Here is a 24,436-nt window from a genome sequence, read left to right on the forward strand (position 1 = left end):
GTACCGCACATCCCACAACGCGCTTGAGGGGTGGAAAGCTCTCGTTGGCTTACCTAAGGCAGCAGCAAAGTCTTGGGCTGTGTTTGGAGCAAGAGTCCCTGGATGGGGTGGTCCGGGTACGTACCGGCCCCTCTCGCGATTCACCCTTCACCTGCCACCCGTGTGGTCAATTTTTTCAGTCTCCCCACCTTACCAAGTGGGACTTGCTGCGGGCGGTGTGCATCGAATGCGCGCAACCTGCTGCGGCAGAAACTGGAGCTGTTGCTCGTGCATGCGAATTCTCGTCGCAAAATCCTCGCTGGGGAAACGGCCTGCTCTCTGCTTTCTCGCGCTGCCAAATAAAATCCACACGAGAAACGAAGCAACTTTTCTTCAACAACACAGCCTTGTTTCTCTCACTCACCCACGTCTCCCACCACGGTCGCCGGATCGCATTGGTCCGATTATTAAACTGTAAGCTTTCTTTTTTTCCTGTCTCCGAATTACTCACGTTACCCTGCTGTCTGACTCTTTGGGGTCGAGGACAGTACCCCGCCACATAATATTCTTCCTCCTTTCCCAGCCTCAATTCACCTTTCGCCGTGTTACTCATCCAGTCATACGCGACGGAGTCATTGTTTCCCGACCGAGTACTTCTTTTTCGAGGAATTTCATCGTTAATTGTCCCTCTTGCAGACTACTTTTTCCCAACTTGAATCTCGACTCGCCACGCAATGAGCGCCGCCGAGGAAACCAAGCCCATCGAGGCTGTCCCCGCTGAGGCGCCCGCCCAGGCTGAGGAGCCCGCGAAGGTCGAGGAACCTGCCAAGACTGAGGAGCCTGCGAAGACCGAGGCCGAGGCCAAGCCTGAAGAGACCGAGGCGAAGCCCGAGGAGAAGAAGGAGGAGCCTGAGGTCCTCAAGACGACTGCAAAGATTGACGATAAGAACCACTCGAACAACGTCAAGTTTGATGCTTCGCTCCTCAAGGAGACAGATGACCCGGCGGAGATCCGCAAGCAGGTAAGGCGCTCTCTGCAAGGATGCCTGTCGTTGACAAACGAGCTAACGTTTTGACGAAAAGGTCGAGTTCTACCTGTCAGACAGCAACTTGCCCCATGACAAGTACCTGTGGGAGCTCACTGGTGGCTTCGAAAACAAGGCCATTCCTCTCAAGACCATCACCTCCTTCAAGCGCATGCGCCGCTTCCAGCCTTACTCCGCCGTTGTCACTGCTCTTAAGGAGAGCCCCGCCCTCGTGATCGCTGGCGAGGAGGGAGAGGAGACGATCCAGCGCAAGCAGCCTTACACCCCTGGTAACGATAGGTTCAACGCTCGCTGCGTCTACGTCAAGGGCTTCGGCGACGAGGAGCCCTCTACTCAGTTCGACCTTGAGGCCTTCTTCACCAAGTTCGGCCCCATCAACTCTGTCCGTCTCCGCCGTACCCAGGAGAAGCTCTTCAAGGGCTCCGTGTTCGTCGAGTTCCCCGATGAGGAGGCCGCTCAGAAGTTCCTCGCCCTCGACCCCAAGCCCAAGTGGAAGGAGCACGACCTGAAGATCATGCCCAAGACCGAGTACGTCAAGGAGAAGAGCGCCCTCATCCACGCTGGCAAGCTCGAGCCCAACACGTCGCGCCGCTTCTTTGAGGGCAAGGATGGCAAGGATGGCAACCGCAGGGGTGGCCGTGGCGGCAACAACAACAAGGACAACTGGAGGGAGCGCCGCGACAACGACCAGAAGAACGGTTTCAGGGGAGGCCGTGGAGGTCGCGGTGGCCGTGGAGGCCGTGGCAGAGGCCGTGGCGGTGATCGCCGGGGCGGGCGTGACAACGAGAACCGCAGGGATCCCAATGAGCGCGGCAACGACCGCAACGCGTATGTCTTCACCCCAAACTTGGCCGTTGACTATCTTACTAACCTTCATTACAGCGGCAAGCCTACCATTCAAGCCACAAACGACAAGGGCGAGCCCGTCGCGGAAGACAAGAACAGCAACGGCAAGCGCGCCCGTGAAGATGACGGAGCCGCTGCTCAGCCCGAGGCGAAGAAGGTCGACACCAAGACTGAGGTCGCCGCATAGGTTATGTGAGAAGAATGGAAACAACCTCACGAACGGCACACTCTATCTGAAAAAAGAACGAGATACCACTTACAAAAGCACTCTATCGGGAATCGATTTATTTTGGCTTCACCTGCCCCTTCGACAAAAATGACGGGCAAACGGTCTATGGCGTTCACGGAAATTGGCTTTAGGTAGCTGGCTTAGAGGTCTGGTTGTTATGAAATAGCATGAGCATGTGGCCTTACTTCAATAACGCCTCACTGTGTGCCCTGTCTGGAGTCGCAAGTGCAAGAATGCCAGCTGCTCTGCTAACTTGCGGCTCTTTTGTGTTGTCATCATAGTCAATCAAGATATTTGTACCACTTATACGCTGCTTGCCTCCTGTCAAGATCCACGCTTGATGACTGCGGAAATCAGCCAACTCCTTTTAGTTGGTGCACCCTTATTGATACTCGAGTTACGACAATAAGACCTTCCAACCTGCGATGAGAGGATCCTCAGCCAGCGGCAAATTGACTCCTCTTTCTCAGCCGCTCCCCAAACACCCACAATAGAATGGGGCCAGGCAAACCAATACCGACGGCAATCAATGCCAGCAGCGTGTTCCCCCACCCATAGTCCAGCCTATGGTACAAAGCCGGTGCAAATAACGGATACCCAAACCCAGCAACGCTTCTCAGCACCATGACCGAGCCGATGGCAGACGCGGCGTACCTCGTATACGTATCGACTAAGAACGCCTGAATGCCCTGGAACCCTACAATGACGCCCGCGCTGAACAGCACCGCGCCAAGGTTGGGTAGGATCCAATGGGCCTTGTACTGCGCAGACCATCCGTATATCAGCAACCCAACAGGCACGAGAACCGCCCCCGGAACCATCATCGGCACGCGAAACTCTGGCTTCCCAGGCCCGCCGTCGGGGACATAGCGCTTCTTGAGAGCGATGTAGACGCGGTCCTGGAACTTGGCGCATGTTTGGGCCCCGAGGAAGAAGCCGAGGCCAAGCGAGATGTAGTTCAGCCCGCTGATGCCGGTCGACTCTCCATACCTTGTCGTCCAGAGGGCCGAGAAGGTGGAGAGGACGAGGTACATGATGCCGTATAGGTACATCATGTACACGGCCAACGCCTGGATGATGACCTGTTTGCCAAAGAGGCGAAAGGGGCGTGTGAGAGCACCAGCGAGGGCGCGAATGACGGTGCGTTCCGGGTTGTCGAACTCGGTGCGCAGGGCGGTGTTGCCCGTCTTCTTGACGAGACGGTTCTTGGTGCGGACCAGGAGGACCGGGGCGCAAGTCTCCTGGAGCACGAACAAGCCGATGCCCTGGACGAGGCCCGCGAAGATGGTGGTGCTGTAGAAGATCCAGCGCCAGGTGGTCTCCTGCGTGATGAAGCCGCCCGCGATGGGGCCGATGGCCGGGCCCAGGAGGGGCGCGAGCGAATATATCGATATAGCCCGCCCGCGCTCCTCGGCGTTGAAGAGGTCTGCGAAGACGGCGCCGCCGACGGCCATGGGCGCCGAGCCGCCGAAGCCTGCGAGGAAGCGGAAGGCGATGAGTTGGGTTTTTGTGGTGGCGAGGCCGCAGCCGAGGTTGAAAGCCATGTAGAGCAGAGTTGTGAGCTGGAGGATGATGATGCGGCCGTACAGCTCGGAGAGAGGGCCCCAGATGAGGGGCCCAAGGGCGTAGGCGAGGACGAAGATGGAGAGGACGAGGATCTGTTCAAAGGCGGAAGGGATGGTGAGGTCGTGGGCTATTGCTTCCAGGGCGGGCGCGACCATGGATGAGGACACTGGCGAAAGGAGGGTGTAGAATGAGACTGTTGACGGTGATTTGTGAGTACATGGACGGTCATGTCCTGAGTTCAAGCCAACTTACCACAGAATACTGCTGCCCGTTTCTTCTTTGAAGGCCAATTCTTGGGGCTGCGGGGGTCGTTCGGCCCATCCCATGTGATGAGAATGGGCTCTTTCTTGTCTTCCGCAGCGACTGAGTCTTCTCCTGTTGAATGCCTGTCGAGCTCAGGAGGGGCAGAGAAGACCTCAACTGAGGAGCGCGCATGCTCTACCACAGCTTCGTTTCCTTCTTGCTTCATTGATGCGTGGGGTGTTTCTTCAGGCTTCAACTGCTCTGGGTCTTCTGGGGTTTCTTGTCCCAACGCAATGGGTATGCAGCATTTGATAGAAACAAGCTGGCAAAGTGTTTCTGTCCGAATGACTCCAGCGTTGGTGGACGCATAAATGCAACATCATCAGAGGTGCATTGGAGGGAGACTTTTCACCAGCGGAGAAACAGACCCTGAGACAAGACTTTCAATTTTTGCCCAAAAGTGATCAAACATGCGGCCATGATCCTTCGTGAAGGTATCCTAGACATATCTCATCCTGTTGACACCCTTCGGCAGGCAACTCCATCTATCCCAATACACGTTTCGGCCGAAATCGTCAATGCTTATCTTTTCCACTCTTTTAGCTCTAGGGCTGAAGGCATTCCGAAACCTATTATCGAGCTGATATAACGCTGACACAGCAACCGTTGTTTTTGCCGCGAGTCGTCTGCTCACGCTTCCGCGTGGAAGCTGCCCAGGTGTCAATGGATGCCGAATTACCCGAGAGGCTCTCATTACTAGACGATTTTCCACTTGTCAAAGAGAGTTTCTCTAAGTATGTACTGAAGTGGGCGATTGCCGAAAAGTAAGAGTTGCGAGAGGGCCGGTGGCAGGTCGTTGCGATTCATTCTGAACCGTGCATCCGAAACTCCAGGGACTAAGCTCGTAGACCGACCCTTCGTCCGATTCAATTATCTCTACTTCGTATTAACCACTTAAAGCTTTTTGTACAGAAACGGGAGCTTTGTAGTGAGAGTGGAAGCATATCTTCCTCGTCACCAGTGTCGTCGTTGTCGTCACCATCGTCTTTACAGAGCCCGAAACAAGGAGAGTTCAAGTCAAAGCCGTGGATACTAAATAATGAATAGCCGTACACCCGGCTACTATCTTTTGATAAGTTCTAGCCTTACAGATGACGGCTCATACATGTGAACAGTCATGACAGCATACGTGTTGTTGACCACTCTAAGCGTTCATTTACGCGCGTCACCCATGCTTTCCCCAGCATCAGGAATAACTTCAATCCTATGCTTGAGCAAGATTGCCGCAAGCGCTGCCACAAAGCCCACCTGAGAGAACCTTTTGCCGGGGCAGATACGCTTGCCGTCACTCCACGGTAGGAATGCGCCCTCAGGGGGGGCCCGGAGCTGCTCGTTTTCCAGCCCTGCAAGTGATTGTGATGAAGTGATCCAACGGCTTGGTCTGAATGATTTCGCATCCGGGCCCCAAACTGGCTTGTGTATTTCAATACTGGGCATGTTAACGTAGACATTGATACTTGGCGGAATATGTCGATCGCTCCCGCTGACGAGAAGTTTCGTAGACTCTGAACCGGTGCACTTCGGCAGCACAGTGACTGATGGATAGAGCCGTAAGGTTTCGTTCTAGATTCACCCTGTGAGCCCAAATCAAACATGCAAGCTCTGTTGTGGCACTCACCATGACAGCTTGGCATCTCTTCAAGCGAGCAAATACTTCCATGAATGATTCCTCAGACTGCCAATCTTTTTTTTTGGCCAAGAACTGACGTGACCTCTGCTGCCAGCCACTCTTGCTCTTGTGGAAGAGCTGCAAGGAGATAGAGCGCGAAAGTCAAGGTATGAGCGGAAGACTCGTGCCCACCAAGTGAGTAAGTGAAGAGATTCCCACGGATCTCTGACTCTTTAAGATAATTCCGTTTCAGGCTCACGTCAGAACTTGCGTTCTCGGTCTCAATCTCACCATTACTCTTGACAATGAAGCTTAGAAGATTATCCGTCTGAGTTCGTCTTGTTCCCTTTTCTTTCAGCTCCTCTTTACTAGAAGCAATCATCTCGTCGAGATATTGGCACATTTCACGCGCGGAATCACGAAAGTTGCTAATCCTTTGGGGCAAGATGGGCAGATCCAAGATCCATTTTGGCACCAGCCGGAGAATGAGCAAGTCCTTGAGACTGGTGTGAAGACAGTCCTTGTAACTGCGTGCATGACCTTGCGGCATGTACTTTTCTGCAGCTTGGCGGAAGTCGTACTTGACACCAAAGCAAACCCCCGTGAAGACATGGAGATACACCTCTCGAACGTCTTCTACGGGGTCAATGATGCGACCGCTCGAGGCTGAGAAATAGTGCTGGATCATCTGCTGCGTCTGCCTGACGGTTTCGGTCCAGACAAGTCGATTGTTCCTGTCGCTCAGTGTAGAGACTGTGGCTTTGCGATGGCGAACCCAGTCCTCGCCATCTGACGAGACAAGACTCGTTCCAAGAAAATCGAGCACCTCTGTGATGATGGTTGTCAGCAAACATCTCTTCGAGGAAACTTTGAGAAAGTTTGGGTGTAGCTTACTGGCATAGTGGCTTATTTTGGGGAACTCATTGGCACGTTTCCGTAACACCTCGTCGGCGACAGCAGGATCGCGTGTGTGTATTTCGATCTCCCTTGGAGTGGCATGAGCGAAGGTGTCGCCGAGCTTCTCATGGACTTGTGAGTCTCCATGAGCGCGGTCTACCCAGGTCCAATCTAGCGCATCGTGCTGAGTCCAGCTTCCCTGGCTGAGGGGCAGACGCTGGATAATCGGGGACAGCCGTTTATTGAAGATTATCCAAAATGGGTTGAATGGGCTGATGGGGCTCCATACCACTGGGATGCCAATGTTTTTGGCGATTCGAATGTTTCGAATCAAGCACAGCAGTGAGTATAGAGCATAACTAGCGCAAAGAAATACGATGACAATAGTGGAAGACATTGGTGATGTGGTAAGAAGCGAAGGGGAGAATGACTGCTCCTGACTACCTCTCGGTGCGGTCCAGCGTGCCCAGCGCAAAGCTCTTTTGAAGCTGTGATCGTGCTTGTTCCGGTCGATAATGCGAGCTAGAGCTGGTCCCTTGTCCCATAGCTCTGATTCTGGTATGGAACCCGAGTCAACTTCTGTTTCCGAAAGTTGCGGGATGTCAAGCACGAGTTGCAGATACGCAGGGGCCAAGCGGAACAAGGAACATACTTTCCAAATCTGCCGACTTGAAGTAAGTGCGTTGTGGGATGCGACGCCCTTGGTTTATAATGCTGGCAAACTCTACTCAACGTCACAATTCTGATCAAATGGTATGTCCATGTCTTATACAGCGTGGCTCATAGTTGGCGCTTTGAGTGCTATCATAATGAGACATGTTGCTCTTGCCATACGGGGAGAGAGGATCATTGGAAAATTGGGTGGACATGCCCAAAAGTTCCAATCTTATACGCCTATCGGTAAGTCAATTATATGTCTCATCTCAGTGAACCCGAGTATATCGTGTTTGGCGACATATGTCTAATGCTCAGTAGAATGGCTGTCTGGAATTCACTTCCTCTTGTCGATCACATCACACGCTTTGAGAGACCAGAATCTCAAATTCATGCACAACACATTCCGTCTGTCTGGCAAAGGAAAGAAAAATCCATACACTTTCGAGGTCAACATGCTTGGCTCACGCACGTTGTTTACTTCTGATCCCGAGAACATTCGAGCCATGTTAGCAACACAATTCAATGACTTCGGGAAAGGCGAAAGGTTCAGAAAAGACTGGTTCGATCTTATGGGAAACAGCATATTCAACGTAGACGGAAGCGCTTGGCATGAGTCTCGCCAACGACTTCGTTCGCTCTTCACTCGCCAACGGGTCAGTGACCTCGCTTGTTTCGAGCGCCATGTTCAAGACATGACACCCATGTTGGGCGGAGGCCGCACCGTCGATGTGAAGGACATCTTGAGTAGACTTGCACTTGATGTATCGGCGGACTTTTCCTTGGGACGACAGATTAATTCGCTGACCAGTCACCAAAATGACGAGTTTTTCGACGCCTTCGAACGTATCCGCCACATCCAATCCTTGATAGAACGATTGGGCCCTCTGAACTTTCTCGTCCCTCGACGCCAGTTTCGCCAGGACCTGGAGACTCTAAATGATTTTATGAAACCAACAAGTGAAAAGGCAGTTTCTATGACTGCAGAAGAGCTCGAGGAGATGGATAAGACAGATCATGGCTGGACGCTTCTTCATGCATGCGCCTCTGTCTCCCGAGACAAACGCTGGCTTCGAGACGAAATGGTTGCTATTCTCATAGCGGGTCGTGACACGACTGCTACAACCATGTCTTGGGCCTTTTATGAGCTAGCCAGGAACCCCGACGTCCTAGCTGACCTTCGGCGTGAAATTGAACTTACGGTTGGCGTTGGCGACTCATCTCGGGAGCCAACTTACAAAGACCTGAAGAGCATGTCTTTCGCTACACATATTCTCAACGAAACTCTGAGACTGTATCCGAATGCACCTTTCAACATCAGAGCAGCCGTCAAAGACACCAGCTTGCCACATGGCGGAGGTCCAGATGGGAATAGCCCAGTTGGTGTTCGCGCTGGCACTCAGGTCATCTATTCCACCCATGTTTTGCAGCTTCGAGAAGACCTCAATGCGTACGACTTCGCACCGATTGATGAGTTCTGCCCTTGCCGTTGGGACTCGTGGACCCCGAAACCGTGGACGTACATTCCGTTCAATGGCGGTCCTCGGATCTGTGTTGGACAACAGCTAGCTCTGACCAAGATGGCATATGTGTTAGTACGTGTATTCCAACGATACAAGAATGTGCAGTTAGGAGTCTCGCCGGGTCAAGTCCAATCAAATGAGTCGGGTTGGACAAGAAAAGGGTCAGAGCCTGAAGGGATAGAAAGATTTGTCGGCACACGACTGCGCATGGCGAGTGAAATCACTCTCTCTCCTAGAGGAAGTGTTGATTTGAGATTTATCGAGTGATGTTCAAGACCATTGTCCTTTTTCTTTTTTTCTTATCAACCTCGAAATCACAGTTCCCGAAAGAATTCTCTCGCCCCTCCCCATTTCTTTTTATTATTTTATCTTCCTCTAGGATGGTCCCTATCATTAGCAATATCATTATCTTGTCTGTTGTCTGTAATCACTTTCTTCCCGACTAACAAAATTCTTGTCAGAATTGCACTAACGGTATTGATGAGCGTTTGACAGGTTCAGATTCACATCCTGTGACTTATACGAACGAACACATCAAGAATGATAGCAGTGCAGAAGCTGAAGTGATACGGGGCAATAAATATCAAATGTGCTTTTTATATTAGATCTAGAAGTTATAAGCTACACCGGGAGTTCTCGGTGACTTTGCCTCGAAGAGCAATGTAGTTCCGACCACTCGAAATTCCACTCTCTCAAAAGCCGCTTCAAGAGGCTGAATAATGTCACCCGTACAGTCTCCTTCATTATGAAAGACACCTGAGAAATTATAAACAGACATGAGCAGCCTTCCGAAAGTGTTGTGCTTTACTCCAGAGCCGAGGACAGTGGCGCCAACGACGGCGCCGCCAGGTTTCAACAGTCGGCACAGGCGCGCGACTGCTTCTCCTTTACGGCGCCCTTCTCCTGGGAGGCAATGAAGAAGCAACATGCAGGAAATGACGTCGAAACCCCCATTCCCTCCTGCATCAGACAAACGAACTGATGATGATGTTTTGTCGTCACCAAGTTCAAAGACATCTGCTAGGACCACATCAACATCCACATCTTTGTGTGTGCGTTTGATGCGTCCTCGAGCCTCGGCGAAGGGGTTTTCGTTGATATCGGCTAGGATCACTGTTGTGCCCGATGCCAGAGGGGCATGTTCAATAAAGTGGCCTGTGCCAACGCCAATGTCAAGCAGGCGGGGACGGGGTACGCCAGAAAGGGAGCTGACGTGTTTGCTGTAGTGTCCCTGAAGAACATCCTCGGGACATCCCCAGGCGCGGGGGCAGATGAACCCAAGGACGAGGGTGTCGTAAAACCACTGGAGAAACAGTGGGAAGTAGATTGCGTTGCCGAACTCAGCTTTGCCCATGACGACGTTATGAGGAAAAATGATATTCTGTCAAGTCAAGCAACCGAACCGATTCTGTCAGAAGCTGCCTCGCAGTTATGTCGGAAACAAGTCCAATGGTGTTTGTGATGTGTTGTAGTCAGTCAGGTCGGATCCAAGTCGTGATGTGGTATAAAGTTTCGCCTGATACGAAACCGAGGCTCCGCTGCTGTCGATGCTGTCTTGTGAACAAGGAGCTATGATCCATGTAACCCTCATAGTTCTGGAAGCCCCCTTACTAGGTTGGGTATCTTTGCCGCGGAACTTACCAGCTTGGAAGGAAGCTGAAGTTTAAATCCAGACGTTGTCTGATGTTGAAGACTGACGTCCCGGAAAGTGGGTATTATCAAACTCAAGAAGCTTAGTCACAAACACTATTGCGCGAGTTTCAAACCTGACTGGACAACACTCGATTCTGGACGGTCGCAAAAGGGTAATGACTCGGTCCGATTTGCATTAGTTCGCGGATGGCGGAACACCAATCCACTCATAACAGTCAGTATAACGAAATCCGAAACTTCGTGAACGGCTCCAAGAAAGTGTCAAACCTTGCAAAGCGGCTGTGATGTGAAATGGGACCGCGGCACTTGTGTCCGGCAGGCTATTCGGTTACGTTCGCCGACGACGTCGGCGTTTGTGATCGACGAAGCTGTCAAAATTAACACCTCGTCATGAATATGTATATATGATATCGGCGTGGCGTCGTTGGCACTTGATCTAGGCGCCCTCAAGTTCAGAAAAGACAACATCAATTTTGACTTACATTCAGTAGTACCTAAGTGAAGTATACTTTACTGTCCGTCTCTTCACCAGAGCAGATGCAGATCTTTGAACCAAACTGTCGGAGACTTTGAGTGAATTCAAGTCTAGACATGAACCCCAACATGGACTTCCCTAAATCAGAGCACACCCAACCCTTAGCCATCATTGGCTTGAACCTCAAATTTCCTGGAGATGCTACGTCACCGGAGGCATTTTGGGACATGCTACAGAATGCACGTAATGCTTCAACGAAAGTGCCGACATCACGCTTCAATGTCGATGCATTCTACCATCCAGATCCAGCTCGTCTGGACAGTGTTAGTCTGCTCGGTGCCTGTTTCTAATACCCCAAGCTGATGGCTGTGATAGATGCGCGTTCCCAAAGCTCACTTCATGAACGAAGATCCTCGAGCTTTCGATGCTGCTTTTTTCAACATGTCTCCCGCGGAGGCGTCCATTCTGGATCCCCAACAACGCGGACTTCTCGAGGGGACATATCACACTTTTGAAAATGGTAAGTCACATCAAATACCGTCTTGGATCGCACCCATATTTGGAAATGTTGTCCAAGTCGACCAGTCACAGGCTCCATGAGGCTAACATTGCGCAGCCGGCTTAGCCATTGAACGTGTAGCCGGGTCTCGCACCTCTGTTTTCTGCGCCTCCTTTGGTCGGGACAGCGACGCCATCGTAGCTCGTGATCCCGAGTTTCAGTCCAGATACCAGGCAACGTCGTCGGGCTCATCGATGTTGTCAAACCGCATCAGCCACTTTTTTGACCTTCGTGGGCCCTCTCTGACAGTTGACACGGCGTGCTCAAGCGGGTTATATGCTCTGCACTTGGCTTGCCAGAGCATCTTGACTGGAGAGTCTGATATGGGTCTTGTCTGTGGCTCGAACACCTACCTCACCCCTGAATGCATGAGCTTCCCACTCAGCAACGCCGGTTTCCTTTCACCTGATGGACGTTCGTATAGTTTCGATCGCAAGGCCAACGGCTATGCCCGTGGCGAAGGGTACGCTTTTGTGCTTCTCAAGCCTCTTGAAGCAGCACTCCGTGACGGAAATACCATTCGTGCCGTAATTCGGGCCACAGGGGTCAACCAAGACGGGCGAACGCCGAGCATCACCCAGCCCAGCGCTGCTGCTCAGGTCGAGCTTATCAAGAATACGTACGAGACAGCCGGCTTGAGTCTTTCTGAGACCGAATACGTGGAGGCTCATGGCACGGGCACGCCAGTTGGAGACCCCATTGAGGCTTCTGCAATTGGTCAGGTTTTCCGGTCTCACCGGAATCGCCACGTGTGGATCGGCTCTGTCAAAAGCAACATCGGGCATCTTGAAGGCGCGAGCGGGCTGGCAGGGTTGCTGAAGGCAGTTTTCGCACTCGAAAAGAGTCTGATACCACCCATTGCAGATTTCGAAGAGGCAAATCCAGCGATTGATGTTGGCGAGTTAGGTATTCGCTTCCCGACGGAACCAACACCTTGGCCAGTAACAGAGTCGGGGATCCGTCGGGCCTCGATCGGCTCCTTTGGGTATGGAGGATCGAATGCGCATGCTGTTCTTGATGATGCTTACAACTACTTGCGGACTCATGGCTTAAGTGGCCACCATCGCTCTGTGGACTCGCCTCGGAAGATCGCCAATGGTAACTTAACAAATGGAGCTCACACCAACGGCACCGACCCCAATGAAAGTAAGGTTGACGGAAAAGCTCAGAATGGAAATAGCCAAGATGGTGGCGTTTCTACCAATTCCTGTGGTCTCTTGACATTCTCTGCCGCAGATGAAGATGGAACACACAGACAAGTCTCGACCCTAGAGAACCATCTCGCTCAACACCCCATCAGCTCAGCAGATGCCCTCGTGGACTTGGCACACACTCTTTCACGTCGCAGTCTCTTGAGTTGGCGCGCTTTCACTGTCGTCGAGTCGTCAGATGACCTCAAGTCTACACTCGGAAAATCACTTTCGCCGGTTGTCTTCGCTCTGCCTTCCAAAACTCCTGAGTTGGGCTTTGTGTTCACAGGGCAAGGTGCCCAATACTCGCGCATGGGTCTTGGCCTTCTGCGATATGAAGTATTCCGTCAAAGTCTGCTTGACTGCAACGAATACTTACGATCCCTCGGATGCGAGTGGTCGGTTCTGGGAGAAATGCAACGGCCAGCAGATTCCTCAACGATTCACAAGCCGGCGCTTTCACAGCCACTTTGCACAGCTCTCCAAGTTGCCATAGTTGATCTTCTTCGATCATGGGACGTCGTCCCTCAGTCCGTGTGCGGACATTCATCGGGCGAGATTGCGGCAGCATATTGTGCTGGTGCCATTGATCGTCTTTCTGCGTGGAAGATTGCCTACTTCCGAGGAGTCTTAGCCGAAAGGCTGGTATCTGACGCATCGAGGGCCAAGACAACTATGATGTCCGTTGGCCTAAGCCAAGAAGATGTTCACACTTACCTTCAAGATGGGCTTTCAATTGCCTGCGTCAATAGCCCTGTCAATGTAACTATATCGGGGCCAGTCGATGCTATCGAGCAGCTTTTGAGCAAGCTGGATGGAGAAGAAATCTTTGCCAGAAAGCTCTCGGTTGAAGTCGGATACCATTCGAAAACGATGGAGGCAGTCGCCGCGGAGTACCAACAAAAGACTCAGGATATTCATGCTCCGCCACAAGATGTCAACAAGGCCTCTCAAAAGCTGTCTTCGATTGCACTGTACTCATCCACGACAGGAGAGCTCGTGCCGCATCTCACGGTGATTGAACCGGCATACTGGGTACGCAACTTGGTGTCGCCTGTTCTCTTTTCCAATGCTATATCATCTATGAGCGAAGCCAAGCAAGGCGCACGTCAGTTCTTGGTGGAGATCGGGCCACAGTCCGCTCTGCGGCGCCCAGTTCAAGACACACTGGATTGCGTCATTGGGAAGACCTCCTCAGATAAATGGCGATATTCCTGCATTCTGAAGAAGGATGGAAACGATGTCAAGTCCCTGTTGGAAGCCATCGGATCCATGTGGACAGAAGGCATCCCGTTTAACTTGAGTAAATTGAACGAGGATTCAATCCAGCCCAGTCGTAAACCACAGCTGATGGTCGACCTCCCTGGATATCCGTTCAACCGCTCACGAGAACTTTGGCAGGAAAGCCGACTAAGCCGCAACTATGCAAATCGACCTTACCGCCGCCATGCTCTTCTTGGCGTTCGAGATAGAGATTGGAATCCCGAGGAACCAAGCTGGAGACATTTCATACGATCAGAAGAGAATCCATGGATCTTGGACCACGCGTTGAATGGGTCTCCCCTTTATCCCGGCGCGGGAATGCTAGTTATGGCCATAGAGGCCGCAAGACAACTTGCCGCTACTGTGGAGTCTCGCATTGTTGGGTATCAACTAGACAACGTGCGTTTTCTCCGCGCCATCAACGTCAGCGACTCAGAACGAGGAACCGAGGCGAAGGTCGTGCTGCGGCGGCGGAGGCAAGCTACCAACACCAGCGGTCAGATGCTCTGTTACGACTGGCGCGTCTTTGGCACGAACGGCGACACTGGGATGAGTGTGCCTACGGCAGTACCAAAGTTGAGTTGGAACCCGAGCAAGGTGTGACGCCTGAGCAGGCGGCTCTCTGTGAAGCTCGCCGTGCTCGCTTCGCTAGCACCATCTACAACGAACTGCAAGAAGATGCGGAACAATGCCGTTTGAGTGTTCACCACAGCCAGCTTTACAAGAACATGTCGAGACGTTCTGGCTTTGACTACGGGCCATACTTCCAGTTTCTCAGGAATATCGGGTACGACAGAGATGGCCATGCTACTGATACTCTATCCCTGAGAGACTACATAAAGACGATGCCATTCGCCGGAGAAGATCCATGCGTTGTGCATCCAAGTACTCTGGACGCGATATGCCATCTCCAGATGGTGGCGCTATCGCAGGGTGGGTGGAATGCCGTTCCCACTATGATGTTCTCTCACCTTCGAAAGCTTTGGGTTTCACATAAGCTTTTCCGTGCCCAGGACAACCCTCAAATCAAGGTCGCAACTCATGAGACCATGAGAGCTTTCAGAGAGGCGGAATGTCGAACGACAGCCATGCTTGCTGGGACCTCCGAGCCCGTTATCGTCTTGGATGGTCAGCGCGGCACCGCTATCTCAAGTTTGTCAAAGACGAACGCGGATATTGGCTCTGACAAGGACTCCAATAAGTTGTTCTACAGTCTTGATTACAAGCCAGATCTGTCGCTTCTGACTGAAACTGAAAAGAGCAAGTACCTCACCAACGCCTTCGAGCAAGATCCTCGGAGCAAGGCCCCAGACAAAGGAATAATTGACCGCGCCGACGCCATTGCACTTCATTTCATCGAAGCCGCTCTCAGCGAGATTGATCAAGATGACCAGGCCACCAAGTATGATGGTAATCTGGAGCGTTATGTGGCATGGATGCGCCGAGTTCGTCAGAGCAGAGAGAAGTGGACGCTAGAGTCTCGAGGACTCGGCGGCTTGGATATCCAGGATATTCTGGAGGAAGCTGACTCTGAGCCTACGCAGAGGCTTACCAAAAAAGTTGGTGAGCATCTGTACCGCATCTTGAGAGGGGAAGAGAACGCCCTGCAAATCATATTCGAGGGCAATCTGGCAGATGGTAAGCACTTCTCAATGAGCAGCCTTGACCCCTGAGTACGCTGACCGACACACCACAGAATTCTATCACTCAAACATCTTTTCAACCAATAATAGCAAGATGGGTGCCTATATGAACATCCTGTCTCACGCGCAGCCAAATATCCGCGTGTTAGAGGTTGGTGCTGGCACGGGGAGCTCGACTGGTCGGATCCTCCCATACTTATCGGTGGATGGGGAAGAATGGGGTCCTTCCAAACCTGTTCGGTAGGTCATCAACCTTTGATACACCTTAATGGTATTTCGAAGTATTCTTGGAACTTTACTCACACAGCCAATAGCTTTGGCGAGTATGTCTACACGGACGTGTCAGCCGGCTTCTTCGAGAAAGCCCGCGAGCGTTTCTCCTACGCCGCAGACCACATGACGTTTCGAAAGCTCGATCTCGAACAAAACCCATTCTCTCAAGGCTTCGACAAGGCAAGTTACGATGTTGTTGTTGCGGGTAATGTTCTCCACGCAACAAGCGATTTGATCCAGACCCTTCGATACGTTCGAAGCCTCCTACGCCCTGGCGGTGTCCTCATCCTCGGAGAGACGGTGAACCTCGATAACGTCCGCGACGGCCTCATTTTTGGTCTCTTGCCTGGCTGGTGGCTGCGAGACGGGCAGTGGTGGTCTACGAATGAGGAGTACCAAGATCAAGGCCCTCTGTTGACCGAAAAGCAGTGGGATGTCGTCCTACGTGAAGCTGGGTTCCCCGGAGTCCAGATGACGTTCAGAGATCATGAAGAAAAGCCGCATCATCGTGTGTCAGTCATGATGACCTCCAAGGTTGAAGACGAAACCACAAGCGAAGATTACGTCAACGTTGCGCCTGATCAACCATGCGGAAGCTCAAGTTATGGAATCATTATCGATCCATCATCTGACATCCAGAGAGTTGTTGCTGAGACGCTTCGGGAGACTCTTACAAAGGAATTTGAAGTTCGCGCACCAGAAGTCATCAACATGGACGACATCCTTTCAAACACCACCCAGCTGCAAGACAGGATCATTGTCAGCTTTCTCGAACTCGAAGGCTCCATCCTCAAAGAAATTTCCGAGCCTACCTTCACCGCCACCAAGAAGATCTGTCTCGACACCAAATCAACCCTCTGGGTGACTCGCGGCGCCAGCCCCAACGCATCAGTTCCCGCGTCAGACATAACTACAGGCTTCGGACGAAGCGTCTGCTCCGAAAGAGGCGACCAAAACTTCACGACCCTATCCTTGTCCACGACTCCCACAGCCATCTCCATTCCGACTATCGTCGACCACATCACCCGCGTCCTCAAGCATCACCGTCCAGGTCTTGACAACGAATCCGAGTTCTCAGAAACAGCAGACGGTATTCTCTGCATCCCACGCCTCACCCCAACCTCATACCTGGAGCAAACCCTCTCCCAGCGCCACAAGATGCCAGAACCCAAGACTTACAGCACCACCACCCCTACCCCAGCCAAACCTCACATTTCGGCAAGTATCGAAACCCCCGGTCTCCTTGACACACTATTCTACGCCGAGTCTTCCCAAGATTCTGGCGATCTAGCCGACGGCGAAGTCGAGATCGAGATCAAAGCAACCTCTCTCAACTTCAAAGACGTTATGATCGCCCTCGGCCAGATCCCGGGGCGCTCCTTCGGGTTCGACGGCGCAGGTATAATTTCCCGCACCGCCCAAAACAGTTCCCTCCGTCCCGGCGATGCTGTCCTCTTCTGTTCGTCCAAGGGCGGTGGCTTCGGCACGTTCGTGCGCTGTCCAGAGCATCAGACGGAGAAGATCCCGCAGGAGATGAGCTTCCACGTCGCGGCGGCGATCCCGGCTGTCTGGTCGACGGCGGTGTACTCGCTGGACCACATCGCAAGGCTACAGAAGGGGGAGACAGTACTGATTCACTCCGCCGCGGGTGGCGTGGGACAAGCTGCCGTGCAGCTCGCGTTGCTGAGGGGCGCCGAGGTGTTCGCGACGGTAGGAAACGAGGCCAAGCGGCAGCTTGTGAAGGATCTGTTTGGGTTGGACGATGGCCACATCTTCAACAGTCGCGACGACACCTTTGCCGAGGACGTTCTTCACGCTACAAAGAATCGCGGCGTGGATGTTGTCCTCAACTCGCTTGGCGGCGAGCTTCTCAGACAGTCGTGGGAATGCATCGCGCCCTTTGGACGGTTCATTGACATCGGCAAGGCGGACATCATCGCGAACAACACGCTCCCCATGGGTCCGTTCAACAAGAACGTCACATTCTCCGCGGTGGACCTTGTGGTTGTCCACGAGGAGGCGAAGCCGCTGATGAAGAGGATCTTGCAAGATGTCGTGCGTCTCTTTGAGGAGCATCCAGGGCTGGCTAAGCCTAAGCCGCTGCATGTATTCTCCCCGTCGAAACTTGAGGATGCGATGAGGTTTCTTCAGGGGGGCAAGAACACTGGTAAGGTTGTGATTGATTTCGATGCATCAGATGAAGTCATCTACCGACCTTCGCCGCAACCTGGACTGGAGTTTAGGGACGATGCGACGTACATTGTCAGCGGTGGGCTAGGTGGATTGGGTCAGGAAATTGTGAGGTGGATGGTCAGCCGAGGAGCGAAAAATCTGCTGCTGCTATCATCTCGCGGAGCCCAGGGGCGAGCGGACGCGATGAAATTCATCGACGAGCTCAAAAGCACCCACGAGGTCAAAATCCTCGCGCCAGCATGCGACATAACCAACCGCACCCTCCTCGCCGAGACGCTTCGCCAGGCCAGAGAGACCCTCCCCCCAGTCAGAGGCTGCATCCAAGCAGCGATGCTCCTGCGCGACGACATGCTCGCCAACATGTCCGCCGCCACCTTCCACGCCGCCCTCGACCCGAAATATCTCGGCTCCCAGAACCTGCACGAGCTGCTCCCCCCAGACCTGGACTTCTTCATCATGCTGTCCTCCTTCTGCGGGATCATGGGCAACCGGGGCCAGAGCAACTACGCCGCCGGCAACGCCTTCGAGGACGCCCTCGCGCGGCACCGGGTCGTGCGCGGCCTCAAGGGCGTGGCCGTCGACCTGATGTTGGTCGCCGAGGCCGGGTGGGCCAACGTCAATTACGAGTCCGTCACGCAGAGCCTGCGGGCCGGCCACGGCGGCCTGACGCAGGCGCAGCTCATTGCTCTGCTGGAGATGCTGTGCGATCCCGCGTATGATTGCTCGCGGCCCGGGGCGGCGCAGGTTGTGAACATGGTCGATAGCCCCGCGGAGCTGGCGCGGATGACGGGGTTGGGGCTGTTGGACTGGATGCAGAAGCCGATTTTCAACAATCTCTTGCGCATGGGCGAGACAGATGATAGTGACTCGGCTGGCGGGCGCGGGGCAGCTGGGGACGATAAGGGTGACGAAGTTGATTATCTTGGTCTTGTCAAGACGGCGGCGGACTTGACTGCGGCCGGCGAGGTTGTCACACAGGGCCTGGTGCAGAAGCTGGGAAAGAGCTTATCTGTCCCGGCCGAGACACTTGATGTTGGGAAGCCTGCGTATGTTGTTGGCGTGGACTCGCTGATTGCGGTCGAGGTGAGATACTGGTTCATGAAGCGGCTGAATGTTGAGGTGCCTGTGTTTGAGATCTTGAAGAACCAGAGTATCACGGAGTTGTGCCAGCAGGTTGCGTCAAAGGTTCTTCAGGGAACAGCTAAATAGGAGTTGCTATCTACAATGCGTGCTAGGACATGTTTTCTTTATTTCGATATATGCTAGAAAAGACGGAAGCATCCGTAGAAAGATATAGACTAGATTTACAGTCCTATTATTACAAGAAATTCTCAGAAATATTCGCTCGTCTCTTGGTGCTCCAGAAAGCCCCAACAAGCCTAAACTTCGTAGTTCAACATGCGCCAAGTTGAAATAGTAGGGCCATGCGTCTCTTCTACCGAAAGGCCCCTGGAAGGAACGGCTGTCGTCTCTGTTGTGCTCTATCGTGCCCTATCGTGATGTGAAAATCTGCCACCAGATCCCCCTTTTGCAAGCCAGATCCGTCCGCAGCATGCAGCAGATACTCAATCCCTCTCTCAGGTCATTACGTTACCTACACCGAGCTTTCGAACTCCCAAAACAAACGTCGAGCTAGCCGATCCTTCTCGATTGAGACTATTCCTCCCCGGCCAACGACGATCATCCATCTCCAGGCGCATCACTCCTCCCAAGACGGGCGAAACAGCACAGCACACGCCCCGAAGTCGTCGAAAGGGGTGTATCAGCGCTCCAATATCAGCACGGAAGAACCCGCGCTGACAGCTCCTACTCCCCCTGGAAACTAGACGGCGCGTTTCGCCCGTGGAGGCGGGCTGCTGTCGGCAGGGTGCCTACAGCGGGGTGTGTCATTGACCCAGACTTTACACGTCTTTGGGAGGAGCCTAGCCAGACAGATTCAGGTCAGGAGGGGATGCCGCTTTTTCAGATGAACGTGATCGACGTCAAAGTTTCAGCTTCTTGATGAAATCAATATCGGGTGCCTTGGTAGCGACGTTGGGACGCTGGGAGGATCCTCGGAAGGAATCTCCCTCATTGCCGTGGGGGGCGAATGGTATGTTGATATTGAAAGGACCGAGCCAATTCGGGCCTATGGATGGACTGGCGGTGTTTGAGAAGCGGGAGGCAAGCGACAAAGGCTAGAGTAGTTATGTTTTGGCACTGATAGAAAGTTGTCCATGCGTGCTGGTCATGGAGGACGTAGATCTAGACACTGAACCATTTACACCATGGTGTTAGATCTCAAGCTCTTGCCATTCAAGTTGCACACGAGCTCCGAGAAGCATCCCAAATCTCCTGCTGCAAAGTGAGAGCACAGCTAAGTCGCACGTCTGGGCTGTCCAGCTAACTTCCCCGCAAAACCGCAGCCCTAGACATCGGCAGTCCGCTGCAAATGCCGCAGGATGGCCTGTCAAATTGGAACACGAGACGGAGGATGATCTTAAACAGGACAGCGTCAGATGTTTAAGGCCGCAAGTGTGTGTGTGTGTTTTCAACGTTCTGGTAGGGGAGCGCGGCTCGACGTGCCGTGGAAACGGTGGTGTGTGGACTTTGGTGATATGGAAAGCCCTCGTGCCGTGGGCTGTCATTCCTGCACCTATACCGCGTTGATGGGGATGCAAATTCGGACAAGCCAATGCTTAGAGCCTGTCGCATCCCCCCGCCAGACGGGTTGATTGATGGCCTTGTAGATGCGGGCAGGGTAGCATACCATCTATGCACATGTGTGTGTATATTTGCTCCTGCCGCTGGTTATGTTCCGAATTGACCGAAAGATCGACCCACACCTTTACAAAACAATGCCTTCACTTTCCACGTCCACAGCCTGTCTCACGCAGGTGATCCCTCCATACTATATGCAAGCCGTGGGCAAACAGATGCAGGTCCCTGGGCCAAGACGGAGGCCGCAGCCGTGAAGCCTACATTCGACCGTGAAGTCGACCTTGGGGTTGTGCCAGCCCGCTTCACTCACAAGGTGTGACTGGAGTTGAACAACTTGTCATCGTACGTAGACGATCAGTCAGTGGTGTTGGCGTCATTATGTGACTTGACGGTGGGTGGCTTCGCTTGCTAGCTTTAGTCCGTAAGTGAAGCTTTTAATAGACACTCGAAATTCGATACCACTTCGAAGTGCAAGTGAGCGAAGGTTCGTCGTCCAAATAGACCTGGCATGCATCATGACAGCTCCAGTAGGGCATGGAGACAAGCTTTAGCCGGTACTTGAATGTCAACCTAATTTTTTCTCCTATGTTCCGAGCTGACACTCAATTCCAATGCAGTTCGCAGCGTCTAAGACAACATCGAACGTATCAGGACGCGTCCACTTTGCGTCCACTGCATGTTTTCTGACGACTGTATGGATGCTGTCTCTTCTTCTAGGGCACGTGACTTATTTTATTTTAGGCCACTCCCCTTTAGTCCTCGACTTGCTACAGTTGCGAAACAAAAGGAGGCCATCGTGTCGAATAGTCGGCTCAACTGAAAGCCTTCGTTCATTTGCAACTGTCTTATGGGCTCTGTCCTCCGAAAAGAGTAACTCCATTGACGAAGAGCGGCATTGCTCATTTCAATCTAACGAATGAGATGTTTGTCAAATAGTCGGCCTCCCTAGCATGACGATATTCATGGGACTTGTGTTTCCTGATCCTTGACCAGAGAAGTAACGACGTGGCGGCAGACCCTCCAAGATCAGCGTCTTAGCGGGTCACGAGAGGGGCATCCTCCCTCCTCAGCTGTAAGCTTGCTGCATCCCATCCGACATGCATCGGCGGCTAGGAAAACTCCCCGACGATCCACTAAGAAGGAGAGCATCTTGCCGGGCCCGGAAGGTCGGATGGAGGTAGACCTGCGCCGTTGACGGGGGGGACCTGCCCCCACGGCGAAAGAGTCCAAGCACATCCGTCATTTGATTTTGATGCTCATTGTGAAAGAATATTTCAACAGACATGATTGAAATTAATCCCCACGAGACCAGCAGCCTCTCGGCCGTAGTCCGGCTTGGAAGACAGACGTCTAGCGAGTGAGGACACTGTTGGACAACACTACGGATTTAGCTTGTCTGGTGGAACGACGGTCCACCTGCCGAAGCCCCCAACTCGACCATGTGTTGGTTGAAGGGTCAAGACCAGCCGGTAATAACACTGCAACTTCACCGCGAAAAGCAGAGCCAGACGCAGTGCATCCTCTAGACTGCAACCCCGGACTGGGAACTCGGAGATCCACCTCGACATCCGCCGTCACTTGACCGCAGCTCAACACGGGGAGACCTGGCCGTCAAGCCTTGTCGGGAGCCCAATGGACCACTCCAAGACCAATGTCACGGCGGCTGAGAAGCGTGTCGTCCAATAGGCTGCTCGTCCTCTTTTCGTGTCTTGTTGGTTCAGAGGATTGATGCGACGACGATGGTCAAGCCAAGACGGCAGAAGAAGCTAAGAACCAGGATAGGAGGGGCTTCAGCGCGCCGTCTCGTATTGATCAACTGAAGGCTTCGAGTCTCGACGGGCCGACCTGAAGCAGCTCGCCCTTGCACTGATTTGGTCTGAGAATTGACGCGGGCAGACTGAGATTATTCGGCGAGGCCACAATGACCAATGAACGGTGGTATCGGATGCTCGCCTGAACCCTCGCTACTAGCTGGGTTCTGGATAGCCAAACTGCCTGGGAGAGGACTCTTGTCCGCCACGTGGAGCTGATGGGCGGACGGAACGGGACTTGTCCCGCCGAAGCAACGTAGGTACGAAACGAAAAGGAGATGTAGCATCGGCCATTATTTAGACACGGCCGGCAACGCTCTAGACTAAGAGAAGGTGTTGACAGAGTCGAGACCTACTGCAATGTCGTCACATCCAAGCGCCTTTGGCCAGGTGTCGGAGATTGACGACGAGCTTGGATGAACGACGACCTAGAGACCTGGTGCACACTGTTATGGGAGGAGCCTCTCGGGAAGGCTTCCTCAGTGGCTTCATAGCCTTTGGAACGCAAAGAGATCTGGTTGATGGTGATGAGCACTCTGATCATAAACGTTGATGACTTGCGTGGCAGGATCTGAGCCACTCCGGGGTTGGCATCTACCGCTCGCTGCTGTCCCTGGATCCATCAGCCCGGGGGTTTGACTGACTGATGAAGTTGGGATTTGGAGCAATTTGAAGATGTGGATGAGTTGGGGTAGAACAGGGGTTGTCGATTGGTTCGTGGAGTAACGAGCGCGGGAAACCCACGAATGAGAACCGCGTTCGCGGTACGCCGTCAGATCTTTCCAAATCTTGGAGTTTCGGACCGACGACCGTTGTGGCATGGCGCCACGCGCGATGCCATTTTGCATTTTGCCTAAATACCTCGTGGCACACTGGGCAACCTAATTTGGTGGTGCCATCACCCTCTGGGTGCAGTCAACGAGCCGCCACTGTTTCCTCGTTGTCTTCCACGGCAATGTGTATGCAACGGTCGGGTATGACGAATGTTATTCTAGATGAATAGATGAATTAATCAGGCTCGGGGTTTGCCTCTCGCTCCTAGCCATCAGCTTGCCGGAAAGGGTGGGCGAGAGATGTTGACCGAGGTTATGTGGCACAGATCACGACCAAGGACGGCTCGGAAAGCTTCGCGAAGGAGCCGTAAAATTCGCAAAAACTGTGTGTGCGCTTGTCGGTACCGAGGCACCGCGGTTGGTTTGGTGCACATAGACAAATATGCTGGCCACCGCGGCACAGGACAACGTCGTTGTCGAGGTCGATGGAGGCGGCATGAAGCCATGGCTGCAAAAGTCCTCCAGAAGCCCCACCCGCACTCTGTGCATTAGCTCTTCGTCCTCCCGTTATTCTGAGCGCCATAGGCCGATGACGGCAAGGAGCGTCGGCCTCAGTTAGGGTGTTATGAGTACTTGGTAAATAACCCCTCAGAATCGACAGCCATTAGCAAGCAGGGATTTCCTGGTAGCATCTGTGAAGGCGGAATGACCCAGCCTCACGCTCTGAAGTGTTGGAGCAGGCGAGTACTTGTCACAGAGCCTAGAAGCCTGTCTTTTGTAGCACGCATAGGCATGGCGGATTGAAGAGACAAGATGACCGCCGGCTGACGACTTGGGCTTGGTATATGATGCTCCTTCGTACGAATCTCGGAAAGGAACGAATGGGACTTTTTGGGGGGCGGACTGTGGGATGACTCGACGAGGTGTGGGAGGTGAGGAGGTGAGGAGGCGGAGACATCCTTTGCTCCGCATGTGCGGAGAAGAGTTGGAGGACGCTGAGTGGGCCGGATCGCAAAGGCGGTTTCTTCACACGTTCGCGGCTCGAAACACGTCAATCGTAGGGTGACTGCGCAAGTATTTGGTTGGGTCGCAACCGTTGGAACGCCTGCTCAGAGGGTGCATGCGGATCGAGCAGCGAGGACAGCTGGCAGATGATAACTCCCAGTACATGCTGTCACTTTGGTCTGGCCAGCTGAAGACTCCCAGTACGTAGATAGCCGTCCATTACTGTTGAAGGAGGAAAAGCTTGTC

General features: G+C 53.1%; 6 protein-coding genes across 6 annotated transcripts; 4 read left to right on the plus strand and 2 right to left on the minus strand.

Annotated features, from left to right (window-relative positions):
* Positions 1 to 271: 271 nt before the first annotated feature.
* Positions 272 to 457, plus strand: CGCA056_v007899 (uncharacterized protein; the record flags this gene model as incomplete). The annotated part of the gene is made up of 1 exon (XM_037323147.1): positions 272 to 457. One exon carries the CDS (start codon positions 272 to 274, stop codon positions 455 to 457), a length of 186 nt encoding a protein of 61 aa, XP_037178060.1.
* A 256-nt stretch (positions 458 to 713) lies between these two features.
* On the plus strand, positions 714 to 2,058 carry CGCA056_v007900 (La protein-like protein; the record flags this gene model as incomplete). Its single annotated transcript, XM_037323148.1, has 3 exons — positions 714 to 1,001; positions 1,063 to 1,853; positions 1,908 to 2,058. 3 exons carry the CDS (start codon positions 714 to 716, stop codon positions 2,056 to 2,058), a joined length of 1,230 nt encoding a protein of 409 aa, XP_037178208.1.
* Positions 2,059 to 2,537: 479 nt separating this feature from the next.
* vrtL-1 (Efflux pump vrtL) lies at positions 2,538 to 4,135 on the minus strand (the record flags this gene model as incomplete). The annotated part of the gene is made up of 2 exons (XM_037323149.1): positions 2,538 to 3,859; positions 3,919 to 4,135. 2 exons carry the CDS (start codon positions 4,133 to 4,135, stop codon positions 2,538 to 2,540), a joined length of 1,539 nt encoding a protein of 512 aa, XP_037178207.1.
* A 1,692-nt stretch (positions 4,136 to 5,827) lies between these two features.
* CYP86A4 (Cytochrome P450 86A4) lies at positions 5,828 to 6,872 on the minus strand (the record flags this gene model as incomplete). Its single annotated transcript, XM_037323150.1, has 3 exons — positions 5,828 to 5,832; positions 5,876 to 6,406; positions 6,473 to 6,872. 3 exons carry the CDS (start codon positions 6,870 to 6,872, stop codon positions 5,828 to 5,830), a joined length of 936 nt encoding a protein of 311 aa, XP_037178206.1.
* A 412-nt stretch (positions 6,873 to 7,284) lies between these two features.
* Positions 7,285 to 8,919, plus strand: CGCA056_v007903 (Cytochrome P450 52A13; the record flags this gene model as incomplete). Its single annotated transcript, XM_037323151.1, has 2 exons — positions 7,285 to 7,375; positions 7,451 to 8,919. 2 exons carry the CDS (start codon positions 7,285 to 7,287, stop codon positions 8,917 to 8,919), a joined length of 1,560 nt encoding a protein of 519 aa, XP_037178205.1.
* A 1,989-nt stretch (positions 8,920 to 10,908) lies between these two features.
* Positions 10,909 to 19,110, plus strand: alt5-2 (Highly reducing polyketide synthase alt5; the record flags this gene model as incomplete). Its single annotated transcript, XM_037323152.1, has 6 exons — positions 10,909 to 11,103; positions 11,156 to 11,300; positions 11,397 to 14,391; positions 14,445 to 15,430; positions 15,489 to 15,675; positions 15,750 to 19,110. The coding sequence occupies 6 exons, from the start codon at positions 10,909 to 10,911 to the stop codon at positions 19,108 to 19,110; spliced, it is 7,869 nt and encodes a 2,622-aa protein (XP_037178204.1).
* Between the last annotated feature and the right edge of the window lie 5,326 nt (positions 19,111 to 24,436).

Source organism: Colletotrichum aenigma (assembly GCF_013390185.1).
Source record: "Colletotrichum aenigma strain Cg56 chromosome Unknown KSG_Cg56_contig05, whole genome shotgun sequence".
In the NCBI taxonomy this organism is placed as follows: Eukaryota; Fungi; Ascomycota; class Sordariomycetes; order Glomerellales; family Glomerellaceae; genus Colletotrichum; species Colletotrichum aenigma.